Here is a 16,991-nt window from a genome sequence, read left to right as displayed (position 1 = left end):
GGCCCATAAAAGAAAGGTCAAAAGCAGCACTAGCGGGATGACCTGTTTCCTCAAGTTCATATTTTCAATAGAAAGCTGTAAATATCAGGTTTTACTTCCACAAATGTTCAGACCAGCAGAGAGTCAAAACGAAAATTAACAAAACAAACATGGCACGCGAGCTAGTGTTCAGTAGTCACCTTTGGCATCATGCTTGTGACATCCGCTGCAGATGAGGTATGCAGAAGATGTTTTATTCAGGAACCATGCCACTCTCTTCATTTGGCGCAGCTTGATCCGAAGATACAGGTGCGTGAACAGCGTCACTCCCTTCATTCGAGACAGCTTGATCTGAAGATACAGGTGCGTGAACCGCATCACTCCCTTCATTCGAGACAGCTTGATCTGAAGATACAGGTGTGTTCCCTACATCTACACTTGTAGCAGCAGCCGCGAGAACATTTTTTCCCTCTTCCTGGCTACCAGCATCAATATCCATGCTACAACTGGTATTGTCCTGGCCATCTAATTTGGATGAATCGACCTTGTCAATGGCTCCCTCATTCACAGTAACGGTGTCACCACTCTGAGCGTTAGAAGTACTCTGTTCAATTGAAGCCCCATCGTTATCCACTGTGTCAGGCAATGGAGGAATTGGACCTACAAGTTCTCCAGCGACATCTGCACTGTCCATATCCATCTGATCTCCATTGATTTCTTTTCTTCCTGCAGCTTCTTCATCAGTAACCTTAGTTGTCTGTCCTGATTCCTCTTGAATGGCATGATTCTTCCTCTCATTTTCTTCCTCAGCAGCACGATTTCGAGCTGCAGCTTCCTCCTCCTTAGCACGGTTTTCTGCCTCTAATGCCTCCTCCTTGGCACGGTTTTCTGCCTCTATTGCCTCCTCCTTAGCACGGTTTTCTGCCTCTAATGCCTCCTCCTTGGCACGGTTTTCTGCCTCTATTGCCTCCGCCTTAGCACGGTTTTCTGCCTCTAATGCCTCCTCCTTAGCACGGTTTTCTGCCTCTATTGCCTCCTCCTTAGCACGGTTTTCTGCCTCTATTGCCTCCTCCTGTAGCTTAAGTAGCCTCTTGTGCTCCTCAAGTTGTCCATGGATGCTCTGGTAACCAGACAACAGATCACCATAGCGGCTCTGGAGAGTCTGTTCCAACGCTTTCTGTTTATTCACTTCTTCAGACAAATTTCTCACACGATAGGCACCAGCCATCTGTTCTTGTTTCTGCAACTCTTGGAAGCATTCAAGTTCTGTGGCTGCAGTGTTCATCTGCTTGAAGGTGTCCTGGATCTGTGACCCCAATTTTGCAGCTCGTGCCTAACAAATCAAATAGCAAGTGAGGCAAACCATCAGCACTACAAATCGACATGGAAAAGCTTGAAACAGAATGAAAACAATATCATACAATATTGTTTCAGTACAACTAAACCAGTATGCATCAAATGAAAAGCAAAATCAGAAGCGATCACTCATCTGTTGTATCTCTGCAAATCCTATATACCTAAGAGGGTCATACCCACTAACTTATTTATCTCAACATGCAAGCATGCCACATCACCATACAAGTATGGATGGGATAAGGCTCGCCTCAACATGCAATCATGCATGGCAAAAGACATACTACACCATTCACCATGCATGGCAAAATGTTTCCCATTAATTTATTCTATTTATATTCAATAAATATTATTACAACAATACATGTTCAAATATAGTAAGTTATATATTTTTTAAATTTTGGTTCTCATGTCATCAAGCCAAATTTTCATCAACCAATTCCCGCAGCAACGCGCGGGGGTATCCTCTAGTTATGCAAGCTTGGTTTGGGGCAACCAGAGAATCTTCAAATTATGGGTTGGCTTCCACATAGTGCATTTTTAACTGACAGCAAACATCAATGGGGCGGAGATGTTTGGGAGGCATCCTTAAACAGACTAAAGAGAAACATTTACCATAGCCAGACTGTAAAATGTTGTCTGAAGAAAAGTTAAAATTAATATAGATACCAATAAGATGATGCATCATCCCCAACTAACCTGGTATCCTTGTGTCAGCAGTTTGATCTTCTGCTCAAGCCGAGAAGCTTTCTTTGCCTCATCATCCATTCTCTTCTTTACCATTTCAAACTCATGTTGCAAAGCAGAAATTTTATCAGCATTTCCAGCAACACTGGCAAGACCATAGCTGTTGTTAGTAGGGAAAAACATAAGGTCCTCTTGGCATGCATCATGTGACTTCACAAAATCCTCAAAAGATTCATTTTCATGGCCCATGGCCACACGAAGATACTGAATCTCCTCCTCAACCATAAAACTTGCCTGTCAACAAATAAACAAGTGATTTAAAAACTTCTCCATCATTACAATTAAACTAAACGAGGCAAACAGGATTGGCACGAAGAACGATGAAGATTCAAATAAATGATCTCCGCATACGGTTACAGAAAACCACTCATAAGACATAACACATAGCCTTCTAGTAAAAAGCAAAAAGCTGCATTCACGGATGATATGCTAGAAAAAATCCCACTTAGTCAGGCTAAACAAAAAGGAACAGATGGCTATAAGTGATTACTACATTGAGGAAGTGTTTCAGTAATCCAATATATGTGTATTTAAGTTCTTATGCAGAATGAATAGAACATCTCGAACTGTGTCAACTACTCCCTCCGTTCCTAAATACAAGTCTTTTTAGAGATTCCACTATGGACTACATACGGAGCAAAATGAGTGAATCTACACTCTAAAATATGTCTATATACATCCGTATGTAGTTTGTAGTGGAATCTCTAAAAAGACTTACATTTAGGAACGGAGGGAGTAGATGATACCCCGCGAGTTGCTGCGGGAACTGTTAATAAATAATTTGATGTTTTAAAACATGTGAAAATTATGAAATATACTCCCTCCGTCCGGAAATACTTGTCGTAGAAATGACTAAAAATGGATGTATCTAACACTAAAATACGTCTAGATACGTTCATTCCCCTGACAAGTATTTCTGGACGGAGGGAGTAGTATAATTTGATGATAATTTTTTTGAAAGAAATATTGTTTAGAGTAAACATCTAATTTTTTTTGATGGAAAATCCAAAAATGAGTGTGATTTTTGTTCTGTTAATTTATTACCTTGACAATATCTCGGTGAGGCGATATGTGATGAAAACAGCGTTGAGTAGAGACAGTGGGGACATCTCCACCCTTGGCTAAACCTAAAACAATGATAGCAACTATAGACGTGCATTCATAAAAAAAATGGTCGCATAGAGAAATAAAATGTGAGTTAACTCATAATTTGATTTTTGATTTTTTATGTAAAAAATTTGCTTGCAATTCATGAGCCCCACTGTTGAGTACATAATGCTTCTCGCCATAATATACCCAGATAGCTCTAGTTCTTTTTATTTGTCTTGTCTGGTGCGCAACCATGGATGCTTCATCATTAGCTGAAGCTCTGTTTTTGAGTCGCCGACTAATCGCCAAGTCGTCGCGGCATGGCTGGCTTGCGCAGGCGACTTGACTCAGGGAGCAAGTGGCACGACTCGCGTGGCTCGCCGGCGACTTGGTGCGATTAGTCGCGCGACTCGCTGGCTCGCGTGGCTTGCTGCTGCTATATATGTCATCATGTGGGAACTGGGGAAGGAGGACCGAAGGAAAGAGAGCGCAGGGTGGGCTCTATATGTGCTCTGCTTAGATGTAGTATATGAAAGATAGCGCAGGGTGGGCTCTATATGTGCTCCGCTTAGATGTAGTACATTTTCTCGGCTGTATACGTGCTCTGCTGCTGCTGTATATCTATGTGCTCTGCTGCTCTATGTACTGTTGTGCCATGGCGACTTGGGGCGACTAATCAAGCCAAGTCGCTGACTCAAGCCAGCAAGCCACTAGCCGCAGCCTCGGCGACTTGGCTTGACTCGGCGACTCAAAAACCTTGAGCTGAAGCTTAGTTCCATCATTGAAAAGGCTGCTTCGAACGCCAGGTTTTGACAAAAAGACATCTAGCGCAATTCTATGGCTTGTAGGAGAAAAAAATCACGGACATGTACGTAGCGCAAGGGAATGGGAATGAAAAAAAATGGATGTTCGGGATTTTGAAATCAGACGGTCGCATTAACAACACGTGAATTCTAACCAAAGGGTTGAACGGGGACTCATGTTGGACATTTGGAGGGGATCGTATGATGTCAAGACACATATATAGATAGCAAAAGAAACCTAGAATGGAATGGATGCTTGAGAGGGCATAAAAAATAGTTAATGTTAATTGTGATAGGTTGCATGCACATGAAGAGTTAATGGGAGCATGTGCATGAAGAGTTAGTGGGAAAATGTTGTTACATGGTGGAGCTATTTGATGATGTGGATAGGTTGCATGTTAAGATAAACAAGATAGTGGGGGTAAATCTCTTAGGTATATAGGATACTATTGCGAAGAGATACTGCACAGTTCTCTACAGGGTGCGTGCCCATGCGCCCATGTGCATAACATAACAATTCTAACTAACACATTACTTGTAGATGATAAAATCCTTACACGCCGGAGGGACAATTTTTCAAACTGTAGAATCCATATTTTCTCATCTTGATATTTCAGACTTTCAACGGCTGTTTTCAAATTCTTTTCAACTTTCAATCCCAACACCCGAGAGAGGTTGTTTTTCAAGCAATCTTGTGCACTCATTGTCTATCCATGACAGTGTCACGTCTAAGTGATGCATGCTTAACCCGATTAGTGGCCTCTTGGATTTTTGAGCATTCATTCATTTTCCAGAAAACACAAGTATCCTAAAAACAGGGTAAGCATTGCATAAAACCTAGCACAATTCTTCTATGGATCCTACAGCTAAACAGTTATCTTGTTAGTGATGTGCTGTATACAGCTCCCACTATGCAAAATAAATATATTTTCCCTCCCTTGACATCTCCAGGATAGCATTCAATGCCATGGATTGGCTATAGAAATAATTGGCTATCAGAAGCAAGATTATAAAGGTTGGTACAGGAATGGTTTAGACCTGCTGCTCTCATACAGGCGCTATATGCCATATTACTGTGCTACTCACTTAGGTATATACAATTATGAACCCACAGTAACTAATTATTGATGTGCCTAGTACTACATGAAATTCAGAATATATGTTAAATTGGATACAGTTCAACATCAAATACCAATAATAAAAGGGCAGAAAAGAAATATACCTCTTTTAGTTCATGCTCATCAAAACCTTCGATTTCAGGGATGAAAGCTGCCCCATTTGCCTGACGCTTGCTCCCTTTCTTTTTCTCTCTTTGAGTTTGTTCATCAAGAGGATATTTAGCATTATCATGCTCAAGGAGCCTCAGGAGTTCCTCATTTATTAGCTCGTCAGCTTGTTCAAGTGATGTAGGAGGCACAAAGGTACTTCTGCTTTCACCACCTTTAATAAGAGATTGCCGGAGAATCTCCACTGAAGCAGCAGGTGGCCTAGGCAAACTCCTCTGCAACACTTTGGACCTCTTTCTGAGCAATGCCTCCTGCCTTGCTTGTTCCTCAGCCCTTTCTCGTGCTAACCTGTCTGACATATCCTCTTCAATTCTCTCTTCAGCTTCTTCCTTCTCCTCTGTGATAGGTGGCATAACTATCTGGTACTCATTCTTAGGCTGTGGAATAGAAGCAAAACCAGACCGCAGACCTCTTCTTAACTCTGCTTGCCTACGAAGCTCAAGCTGAGCGCTGTCTTGCATTTCCACCTCTTCATTTATGTGAAGCTCATCCCTGAAAGGGGTTCCTTTTGGAGTTAACCCAAAGGAATTTCCATCTCTGGACGGTGTCAAACCAATCCTTGGGGTAACACCAGGGCCAGGGCTAGCCAGAGGCGTTGCCATGGGATTCGGAGTCTGTATCTCTTTCTTACGTGGTGTAACGCCTGAGAAATCTGATGGGTGAAGCTCTGGGTTATCGCCTCCTAAAAGAGGTGTTTGTGATTCCCTTAAACGTGCAAGATTCTCTGCCTCCATCATAATAGCATCACCTTTCCCACCTGGCGTTCGTTGCGGCGTTCGCAATGGTGTCATACCAAGCCTTGGAGTCTGGGAATAATTTGCAAGCAGTGTCCTGGTGGCAGTACTTCCTTCACCAAGCTCCTCAGCTAGAGCAGGATCACCGGCATTGCCCATCTTTGCGATCTCCTCCAATTCATGGTCCGAAATTTGGGGTGGTGGAAGCATTAGTTTGGACCTTCTTGTGACAGCTTCTGGGTCATTGAGTTTATTTGCTTGCATTATTGCGGCAGGAGCATCCTGCCTCTGCAGAATCTTGTTCTTGGCGATGTCTTGCTTTCTTAATTGAGCCTCTACATCCACTCTTCTCCTCCCTTCAAGCTCCTCAATGGTAGTTGGAAACTGCACATGCTCAAGTGGCCTGTCCTCGCCCACTGTATCATAAAAGCCTGGAGGGGGTCTCTTTTCAAAAGGGATCTCCGCATTATAGTCAATTCCCTTTCTCTTTCTTTTTTTGTGCCGGTTGTCAATACCAGCTGCCTTCAGTTCCCTCCTTTTTTGCAGTGATGCAAGCCGCCTCGCCTCTTCAAGTTGTTTCTCTCTTGCCTTCCGTTTTGCCTTTTTACCCCTGGTGTTAGCTAAGCGAGCCCTTGCCTCAGAAAGCATTTCCTTTTCATCTTCGTCCATGTCAACAGGATCTGGACGTGCAGGTTTTGACTCAGGGTTTGGATCAATCTCCCCAGGTCGCAACTTTCTTGGGTCATCATTAGGCTCATAATTCTCATCCTTTGCACAGGCAGCATCAAGCAATTTTTCATATCGCTCGAGACACTGGGATGGTGTTCGACCCACAATAGGTGCAATAGTCCTCCACTGAGTAGGCATGAGCTTAGCAAGATGGAGCAGCTTCTCATCCTCTTCCCTTGTCCACTCAGTCTGGTCAATGGACACAGGTTAGTTAAGTGATATAAATGACAGAACCTCTATATTACAAAGACAGCTGAAAACTGAAAATGGAGCAGGTCTATGTCATAATATAGCAGATATAACCAATTAAAAGAATCATTAAGCATCATATGACAGGTAAAGATTGACAGTTATTTTGGACAAGTGAATTCAATTAGAATGTGAATCACACAAACTGAAAGTACAGTTCAGTTAAGTTTATTTGGTTCTAATTAGACGCTTAAGTTTTAGAATTAGATGACAATGCTAATGAAGCATTAAGAATCCAATTTAGAGTTCTCAACAAAAGTGTTAATAGCATAACATCATGCAAGCCATAATAATCATAACCAAAAAATAAGTATACGACGGCAACACAAAGATGACATAATGTGTTCATTATATTACCCTTTCTAACAAGAACATTCCAGTGCACAAAGACAATTAGTCAGCTCCGCTGGTGGAAGTTGGTCATTCAATAACGTACATGTCACAATCAGTGCATTGGATTTTACCATGGTATAGCATGAAGAAAGAATAACATAACCTCAAAACCAATATGTAGGTTGTTAAATATGAGCATTTCAAAAACATGTACAGCAATTTACAACGAAAAATGTACACTAGATAGTACAAACCAAATAGCAATTCCTCAAAACTGTACATGGCGCAGCATTTTCAAAACACCACATGATAATCACGGATCCTCTAATTTCTACTCGCTCCGCATCACAGTTACAGAGCCTCTACAGTCCTTTCATAACAGCATCATCGCAGTTCACTTGCTAACGAAATACTAGCCATCGCCAAAATCTACGACAGAGGATTAGGGATTTAGGGTGGCTGGGCAGTCGCGTTACCTTCTTGATGGAGGGGTCGAGCCACTCGTACCAGCGGGCCTTGCACTGCTTGGCGGACTTGCGGACGAGCAGCGAGGAGATGCGCGCCCACTGGTTCTTACCGTACTTCATCACGGCCGCCTTGAGGATCTCATCCTCGGTGTTCTTCCACACCCCGCCCTTAATCATGATCCTCATCTTGCCCGCTCCTTTGCTGCCCCGCTGGGCCTCCTAGATCTCTTCTCCTCCGCAGAGGGCCTCCGGGGCTCCGCTTCCGCCGCGCCCCGGCCGGGCGGCTCCGGCGAGACCTGGTCCTTCCTAGGGTTTGTGGGGGGAGAGGCCTAGGGTTTAGGATTGGGTGGGTGGGGCGGGGCGGCGGGACCGGGGCGATGGGGCGGTGCGGAGAGGAGGGGATGAGAGAAGGGGGGCTGCGGGAGAGGGCGGGGTAAGGAGGCGGGGAAGCGGGCGGCGGGGAGGGTCAGCCGGCGGCGGAGGGCAGTGGCGGCGCTCCTCTCACGGGACGGATTGGTTCGGGCTCGGGAGACGGGACTTGTCTTGGTGAGGTGAACCCGATGACGTGGCATGTAACGCTCAGTCAAAACCAGTCAACCGTGGAAGGAGGCGAACGTCCAACCACATAGAGGGCCTAAACCACGTTCAAGTCCTAGTGTTCGCATTATTTTTAATTTATTTTAAGATTTTCGGCAATGTGATTTTAGTGGAAAGAGATGTTCCAGTCGATGATGAGGTATCTACGATGACTTATCTTAAGATGATATGCGGACCCAGTCTCTCAAAAGTGTTCATAGGGGTATGATGTGCGTGTGTGCGTTCATAGAGGTGAACGTATGCGTGCATGTGTGAGCACTTGCGTCTATACTGTATCGAAAGACCCGGTGGAAAAGTAGTCTTTTACATGGACGAGAGTGTTTTTTTAGGAAGTACTTTCCTTTGTTTTCCCGCCGGCAAATCTCAAATCGGTGATGGTGTGGCAATCCCGGGAGGCGCATCATTTGCTTTCAATGCATGAGAGGACACAAATGTTTTCTCTCACACACCATCTCGAGCAAACGACTCCGTGTATACAATGGCACTTTTCTGTAATATAGCCTGAAAACATGTGTGATACTCTCTATATTGAAGTCCTTTCTAGAAATATAAATACTTTCTTTGTAAAGAAATATAAGAGTATTTAGATCATTAAAGTCATTATAGGTGTCTTGACATGAACATCTTCTCTCATTAAGTGAACATTAACAGAAAATCTAAAATAGAATCAAAAGAACAAAGCATCCATACTAAATTTATGCTTTAACTCCGGTAGGCTAGTTCCACCACAAGTAAAGAAGAAGCCTAAAGTGTTACGAACTGCTTTTAGAGTCCGGGGAGAGAGAACTGAGCCAAACGAAAGTTTGGTGTAACAATGTAAATAAATTATAGGAGAAAGAAGCGTATGTGCTGAGTAAATAGGTAATTTTTCGTCTAAATTAATCCATAGATAAATCACTAGCATGACATTGACTGAATTGATGACATACTGACTCGATTTAAACATGTACGTACTAAGCAAACAGTAGACAAATCTACACATACTGCTAGTACTACTAATACGAAAATAAACAGAAACGGGATAAACGTGTTATGCCCTCCAGTAGGCCAGGCAGAAGCCACGCCGGTGGTGACAGCAGCAGCGGTATCCTCGGCGGCCTTCTTGTCAGCCACGATCTTCTCGGCGGTGATAAGTTCGGCGTCGGTGGACATGGTGATGACGAAGACGACGCGGACATAGAGGAAGTAGTGGAACGGAGGCGAGCAGTCATGTAGTCGCTTCCCAAAAACATATTCGCCTCTCTCCCGTACAGGAACCGGAGAGATGGGGTTTAGGAGACCTGCTCTCCCGTCGACCGTGTACGCGGCGGACAGGATGGAGTCACCGGCGGCAGCAACAACAAAGGAACGACGTGGGCGGTTCGCGTGGGAGCAGATGTGATCTGTTCGTGGCAACTAGGGTTAGGAGACACCGCACACTTATATAGGTGCAGCCGCGTGGAGAGACGTGGGCTCGACCCACGTCCGAGTCCGTGACAGCCCATGATCCGACGTCTCAGATCATGGCCCAGCTGTCAGAAACTCTCCGTTACTGGCAAAAAATAAGCGCGTAGGTGTGAGCTCAGCTCGGCTCATTCCTGCAACCCACGGCGCATCGTGACGAGGCGGGCGGCGGCGGAGGAGTGCGCGATGGCCTCTTCTCTTCTCAAGCTCCAATAGCATGTAGAAGAGAAACCCTTATAAGGAGGTCCGACTCCTCTTCCACTTCCGGGGTGGGACTAAACTTCCCACTACACCTAGTGCTAATCAACTCACATGGGCCCTTAGAGATTTCCAGAAATTGCTATATGGGCCTAAACCCCATCCCAAATTTCAGTAATCCCCCATCAGATCTCGAGGGCCCATTGTGTCCTCTGTTTCAATTGATGTTTTGATATACTAGTGTTTCAGTGAAGACCTGTTAAGGTTGAGCTTCACCTGGAGCAAGTAGCTACACTCTTTCACTACTGAACAATGGACTATGCCTTGAATTGTCAATTTGGCATAAAGAAGCTTTGATACGTCTCCGTCGTATCTACTTTTCCAAACACTTTTGCCCTTGTTTTGGACTCTAATGATTTGAATGGAACTAACCCGGACTGACGCTGTTTTCAGCAGAACTGCCACGGTGTTGTTTTATGTGCAGAAAATAAAAGTTCTCGGAATGTCCTGAAACTCCACGGAACACCTTAGAAAAAATAAAGAAAAATCCTCGCAAAATATGAAGACCAGGGGGCCCACACCCTGCTCACGAGGGTGGGGGGCGCCCCCCCTGGGCGCGCCCCCTACCTCGTGGGCCCCCTGGTGGCCCTCCGACGCCAACTCCAACTCCATATATTGGCTTTCGGGGAGAAAAAATCAGAGAGAAGAAATCATCGCATTTTACGATACGGAGCCGCCGCCAAGCCCTAATCTCTCTCGGGAGGGCTGATCTGGAGTCCGTTCAGGGCTCCAGAGAGGGGGATTCGTCGTTGTCCTCATCATCAACCATCCTCCATCACCAATTTCATGATGCTCACCGCTGTGCGTGAGTAATTGCATCGTAGGCTTGCTGGACGGTGATGGGTTGGATGAGATTTATCATGTAATCGAGTTAGTTTTGTTAGGGTTTGATCCCTAATATCCATTATGTTCTGAGATTGATGTTGCTATGACTTTGCTATGCTTAATGCTTGTCACTAGGGCCCGAGTGCCATGATTTCAGATCTGAACCTATTATGTTTTCATGAATATATGTGTGTTCTTGATCCTATCTTGCAAGTCTATAGTCACCTACTATGTGTTATGATCCGGCAACCCCGAAGTGACAATAATCGGGATCACTCCCGGTGATGACCATAGTTTGAGGAGTTCATGTATTCACTATGTGATAATGCTTTGTTCCAGTTCTCTATTAAAAGGAGGCCTTAATATCCCTTAGTTTCCAATAGGACCCCGCTGCCACGGGAGGGTAGGACAAAAAATGTCATGCAAGTTCTTTTCCATAAGCACGTATGACTATATATGGAATACATGCCTACATTACATTGATGAACTGGAGCTAGTTCTGTGTCACCCTATGTTATGACTGTTACATGATGAACCACATCCGGCATAATTATCCATCACTAATCCGGTGCCTACGAGTTTTCCATATACTGGTTCTCGCTTACTTACTTTTCCGTTGCTACTGTTACAATCACTACAAAATACCAAAAACATTACTTTTGCTGTCTTTACTTTTGTTACCGTTACCACCACTATCATATTACTTTGCTACTAAACACTTTGCTGCAGATACTAAGTTTCCATGTGTGGTTGAATTGACAACTCAGCTACCAATACTTGAGAATATTCTTTGGCTCCCCTTGTGTCGAATCAATAAATTTGGGTTGAATACTCTACCTTCGAAAACTGTTACGATCCCCTATACTTGTGGGTTATCAAGCTTCACCACATGTCTTACTAGTACTAGGCTGCCGAAGACTGACCCCTCGGGTGAAGCATATAAGTCACACTCCTGACCTATTCATGAGCTTACTAGAGATCACCTCAATCTCATAGACTGTGACCAGCAGTCGGGCTCACATAGGTATGTTCCTCTAAAGATCGCTCTGTAGGATAGCATATTGCTTACATAAGCTATGGAACACATTAAGACAAATAGTCGTCCTACAATACCGTATAGAGAGTATTGCATCTCCAATGGAGTGGGTTAGTGTGGTTACTCTCCTCGGTTCACCACTGGCTTGTTTTCCCAGGTCCTACTTCACGGGATCTCCGATCACATAGGTTGGGTTACCACCATGGCAACTCATATGGGTCTCATACCCATCTCCCTCGACGCACTATCTATCACAACACATGATAGCCCTTTTGTAAAGGGATCTGCTAGATTCTTAGCCGTATGGACATACTCGAACGCTATCACTCCGGAGTTTCTTAATTTTCTGACAGCTTTTAATCTCATTCTTATGTGTTTGTTGGACTTCATGTTGTCCTTTGAACTCTTCACCTTGGTGATGACAGTCTGATTGCCACAGTTCATAATGATAGTCAGAACCGGTTTATCAACCAATGACAAGTCCATCAAAAGATCTCGAAGCCATCCTGCTTTGACACCAGATGTGTCTAATGCTGTTAATTCTGCTTCCATTGTCGATCTCGTTAAGATCGTTTGCTTGCAAGACTTCTAGGAAACCGCGCCACCTCCAAGAGTAAACATATACCCAGTTGTGGCCTTCATCTCATCAGCATCAGAGATTCAATTCGCATCACTATACCCTTCAAGTACCGACGGGTATCCAGTATAGTGAAGTCCATAGTTCATCGTACCTTTTAGATAGCGCATAACTCTCTCAACAACATGCCAATGTACATCACCCGGTTTGGAAACAAATCGGCTCTGTTTGCTCACAGCAAATGTGATGTCAGGCCTCGTTGCGCTCGCTAGGTACATGAGTGAACCAATGATTTGAGAGTATCTCTGTTGATCTTTAGTCGTGCCTTCGAACTTTCAAATTAACACGCTTGGATCATATGGTGTTTGAGATGGTGTGTAGTCCGAATATCCAAAAAGACTCAACACCTTCTCAACATAATGGGATTGCAGAAGTATGATACCACTCTCATTATCTCTCAGTAGCTTGATGTTCAAGATAACATCAACCACACCAAGGTCCTTCATCGGAAAGTTCTGAGACAGAAACGACTTGACCTCCTCAATGACTTTGAGGTTGGTTCCGAATATCAGTATGTCACCAACATACAAGCACAGTATAACTCCTTCGCCCCCACCATGGCGATAGTATACACATTTGTCAGCTTCATTAACAATGAAGCCAACAAATGTCAGAGTTCTATTAAACTTATCATGCCATTGCTTAGGTGCTTGCTTCAGGCCATATAAAGATTTCAGCAACCTACACACCTTTCTTTCCTGACCATCTATCACAAAGCCATCTGGCTGTTGCATGTAGATTTCCTCGTTTAGCTCTCCATTCAGAAAAGCCGTCTTAACATCCATCTGGTGGACGAGAAGACCATGCGAGGCTGCCAACTAGAGTAATACTCGAATGGTAGTCAGTCTAGCCACATTGTGAATAAGTATCGAAAAAATCTTCCTCTTCTTTCTGGTCATAGCCCTTGGCCACAAGCCTAGCCTTGTACTTTTCAATCGTACCATCGGGCCTAGCTTCCTTTTGAACATCCACTTACATCCCAATGGTTTACAACCATAGGGACGCTCAGTGATCTCTCATGTCCCGTTAGCCATGATGGAATCCATCTCGCTACAGACCGCATCGTTCCAGTAGTCAGCTTCTGGAGAGGCATACACTTCTGAAATAGAAGTGGGAGTATCATCCACGAGGTACACGAATAAATCATCACCCTTATAAGGAGGTCCAACTCCTCTTCCACTTTCAGGGTGGGACTAAACTTCCCACTACACCTAGTGCCAATAAACCCACATGGGCCCTTAGAGATTTTTAGAAATTGCTATATGAGCCTCAAACCCATCCCAAATTTCAGCAGTATGTGTACCTTTGGTTTAGTGAGTTGCCAATATGCACCTTATCAATTTTTATCATGACCAAAACTTTGGTCTTATTTTGGATGGTTGCCAACTTTTGGCATACCAATGGCTTCTTATCAACTCTAGTTGGTCAACTAATAGGCACACAGAATTTTGGGTCTTAAAATTGACAAAGTCACCACAGCCCTCCGAAAAAAATATCACCACAGGTGGCTCATTATTGACAAGAACATCACTAAAAACATAAATCTTCTTACAAGACAGTGCACTATCGACGGTAATGTCACCTTCCACTGAAAGAATAATTCATCACCTTCAGTGCTTCTCCGTCTAGGAATAATTACACCTTTTAGGGCATGAATCCGACTGCTAGTACAGGCCAGATGGGTTTAATCCTTACAAAATGGATCTGGCACACCGACAAGCCAAAAATCAGCACCCTATTTGATGATTTACACAAATCCATCTCTGACATGGCTAGTATAAAACGCTCACATAACACTACTACCCCCAAGCAAGAGCAAGCCCGCATCGCAGACGCATGTCCTATATCGCTCCAAAACTGCCCTATCAAAGTTGTAGCCAAACAATGATAAATAGACTCAAATGTACAATACCATAATACATATAGGGGCCGGCAAATGAGTATCCTTCCACGTTTGCAACTCCTGTGTCAGCGACGAAGGAAGCACCGAACGTTGCTTTTTGCCCAGACCAGGAGAGTCGGTTTCCAGCAACACACCTGTGAATTCTGCACAGATACTGAAGTTTGGTATAGAGATTTATCAGAGACTTGCAATGGATGTCTTTTGAGTTTTGAGCACTGAGAAGAAAATCTCCTTTTTGGCTGCTGACTAGCTCACATTTTGACACTACGGTTGTCCTATACTCATTGGATCACCCGTAAGGACAGAAAATATATCCTTAGTCTTTTAAACTGGAAACCACGTGTTCTTCAATCTTTTCAGTGTAGACGCCGTGTGTTTCAGCCACTCTGAACTGCAACCTGCGCTTCAGTGCGTTCTAGGCGTTTTTCTTTTCGCTGCTGTTCTAATCATCTTCGATTTCATGCCGCCGGTCATCTTACTACGGCAATTCCTGCATGTAATATTTGAGCATGGCTAACCAATATGTGATTCTCTGATGAATTCCACACATCAAAGGTGCCGCGCAAAACCGAATGATAATAATTATGCACCGCAACACATAGTATTTCTCATTTCTTCATCCAACAACTGAATGATATCGCATATTCTATCTGATGGATCAAGTTCCTGCCCACCTGATGCAAACACCTTAGCAGCACCCTTCACGTGGATCCAGCTACAGCCAGGAGACTTCTTGACACCATGCTCTGCCATGGCCCTTCTCACCCCCTCGGCTTCCTTCCACTGTCCAGTGGCGCACAACAAGTTGGACAGCACCACATAGCCAGTGTCTCTCACAGGCTCCGTTGACACCATTCTGCTCCCCACCTTCCTTCCGATTCTTGCGTCCAGGTCAACTGATGAGTAGGCACTAAGCAGAGACTCGCGCATATCGCTGCTATGCGTATGAACTGTTTCAGAGTATTGGTCCAGCATCTCAATGGCTTTTGCAATGTTACCTGATCTAGCATACATGTCGAGAATGCAAGCTAGATGCTCTGGTGTTGGCTTCAGTCCATGGACAGACACCATCGACTCAAAATAGGTTCTCCCTTGCTCCAGGAGCCCAGAATGGCTGCAGGCTGTGAGCAGGCCTGTGAACGTGACTTCATCAGGGCAAACATCGTGGGACAACATCCTTTCATACACAGTAAATGCTTCCTTTGCCCATCCATTTATCGCGAACCCAAACAGCATGGTGTTCCATGAGACAGAGTCCTTCTGAAGAATGGCATGGAACACATTGCCTGCAGCCTCGACATCGCCACACTTGGCGTACATGTCCATCAAGCTGTTGGCCACATACAAGTATGAAGCAAAACCACTTTGGAATGCACAGGCATGGATCATCCTTCCACTGGCCAGAGAAGCAGCGGTAGCACAAGCATGAAGCACGGCCCCAAAAGTGAAATCATCGGGACGGATATGCTTGTGTGCCAACATCTTGACAAATAGTGCAAGGGCCTCATCTGCATAGCCATTCCTCGCAAAACCTCCAATCATCGAAGTCCAGGAGATGTCATTGGTCTCAGGAGCACTTTGAAACAGAGCAGCAGCTTGTTCAATGTGGCCAAGCCTTGTGTATGCATCGATCAGTGAATTCCAGGACACAACGGTTCTACTCTCCATAGACTCGAAGATCTTGACGGCCTGATCTAGCAAGCTGAACTTACTGTAGAAGGAAATAAGTGAGTTATTGACTTCGGGGATTGCATTCCAGCCACTCTGCACAACGATCTTGTGGACTGCAACGCCGGTGGATGGGTAGCGCAGCTCCGTGCAAGCGTCGATCAGAATGCAGAGCGTTGCATCGTCGCAAGACAGTCCGGAAACCCGCATCTCGTTGAACAGAAGCAGACACTGCTTGGCATTGCCACCGCGGGAATACCCCGTGAGCAGCGTGTTCCAGGCAACACTGCTAATGCTTCCAGCGGGCATTTCGTCGAACAGCTCGCGCGCGAGCGCCATGCGGCCCGAGGCGACGTAGGCGTGGAGGAGCGAGCACCAGGACAGCGCGTTGCGGTCGCGCATCTCCCGGAAGGCGCGCGCGGCGTCGTCCGCGCGGGCGCACCTGGCGTACATGGCGACGAGCGCGTTGCCGACGGGGAGCGGCGCGCGCAGGCCGATGCGGAGGAGTCGGGCGTGGAGCTGCGCGCCGGCGCCGGGCGAGCGGAGGGCCGCCGCCGCGGAGAGCGCTGCGGTGATGGAGAAGGCGTCCAGCGTGCCCATGCCGGCGAAAAGCGCGAGGGCCGCGCGCGGCTGGCCGGCGCGGGCGTAGGCGGTGAGCATGGCGTTCCAGGCGACGGCGTCGCGGCGGGGCATCGCGTCGAACACGGCGCGCGCCGCGGCGGCGTCGCCGGCGCGGCCGTGGGAGGCGATCCTGGAGGTGGCGGCGGCCAGGCCGGCGATGGCTCCATGCTCTGCCGCGCGTGCCGCGGCGCGGCCCGCCTGTGGGTTTAGGCTCATCAAATGGCGCAGGCGATG

The 16,991-nt window shown here is 45.6% G+C and overlaps 2 protein-coding genes across 2 annotated transcripts; both read right to left on the bottom strand.

Annotated features, from left to right (window-relative positions):
• Positions 1-11: 11 nt before the first annotated feature.
• Positions 12-8,129, bottom strand: LOC119311183 (cell division cycle 5-like protein). Its single transcript, XM_037586814.1, has 4 exons — positions 7,779-8,129; positions 5,194-6,909; positions 2,032-2,313; positions 12-1,312 (listed from the first exon to the last, which is right to left on the bottom strand). Exons 1-4 carry the CDS (start codon positions 7,953-7,955, stop codon positions 233-235), a joined length of 3,255 nt encoding a protein of 1,084 aa, XP_037442711.1. The 5' UTR covers positions 7,956-8,129; the 3' UTR covers positions 12-232.
• A 6,154-nt stretch (positions 8,130-14,283) lies between these two features.
• LOC119309868 (pentatricopeptide repeat-containing protein At2g36980, mitochondrial-like) lies at positions 14,284-16,973 on the bottom strand. Its single transcript, XM_037585770.1, has one exon. The coding sequence runs from the start codon at positions 16,971-16,973 to the stop codon at positions 15,051-15,053; it is 1,923 nt and encodes a 640-aa protein (XP_037441667.1). The 3' UTR covers positions 14,284-15,050.
• Positions 16,974-16,991: the final 18 nt, after the last annotated feature.

The sequence above is a fragment of the Triticum dicoccoides genome, chromosome 5B (assembly GCF_002162155.2).
Source record: "Triticum dicoccoides isolate Atlit2015 ecotype Zavitan chromosome 5B, WEW_v2.0, whole genome shotgun sequence".
In the NCBI taxonomy this organism is placed as follows: domain Eukaryota; kingdom Viridiplantae; phylum Streptophyta; class Magnoliopsida; order Poales; family Poaceae; genus Triticum; species Triticum dicoccoides.
The sequence above is the reverse complement of the archived record's forward strand: the minus strand, read 5'-3'. Positions and strand labels throughout refer to the sequence as shown.

Bases quoted from the DNA above. Each gene is read 5' to 3' on its own strand.
- LOC119311183 (XM_037586814.1), bottom strand. From the start codon at position 7,955: ATGAGGATCATGATTAAGGGCGGGGTGTGGAAGAACACCGAGGATGAG. The intron at 6,910-7,778 runs GTAACGCGACTG...TCCATTGACCAG, and splicing joins TCGACCCCTCCATCAAGAAG to ACTGAGTGGACAAGGGAAGA. The intron at 2,314-5,193 runs GTATATTTCTTT...ATTTGTTGACAG, and splicing joins ATGAGCATGAACTAAAAGAG to GCAAGTTTTATGGTTGAGGA.
- LOC119309868 (XM_037585770.1), bottom strand. From the start codon at position 16,973: ATGAGCCTAAACCCACAGGCGGGCCGCGCCGCGGCACGCGCGGCAGAG.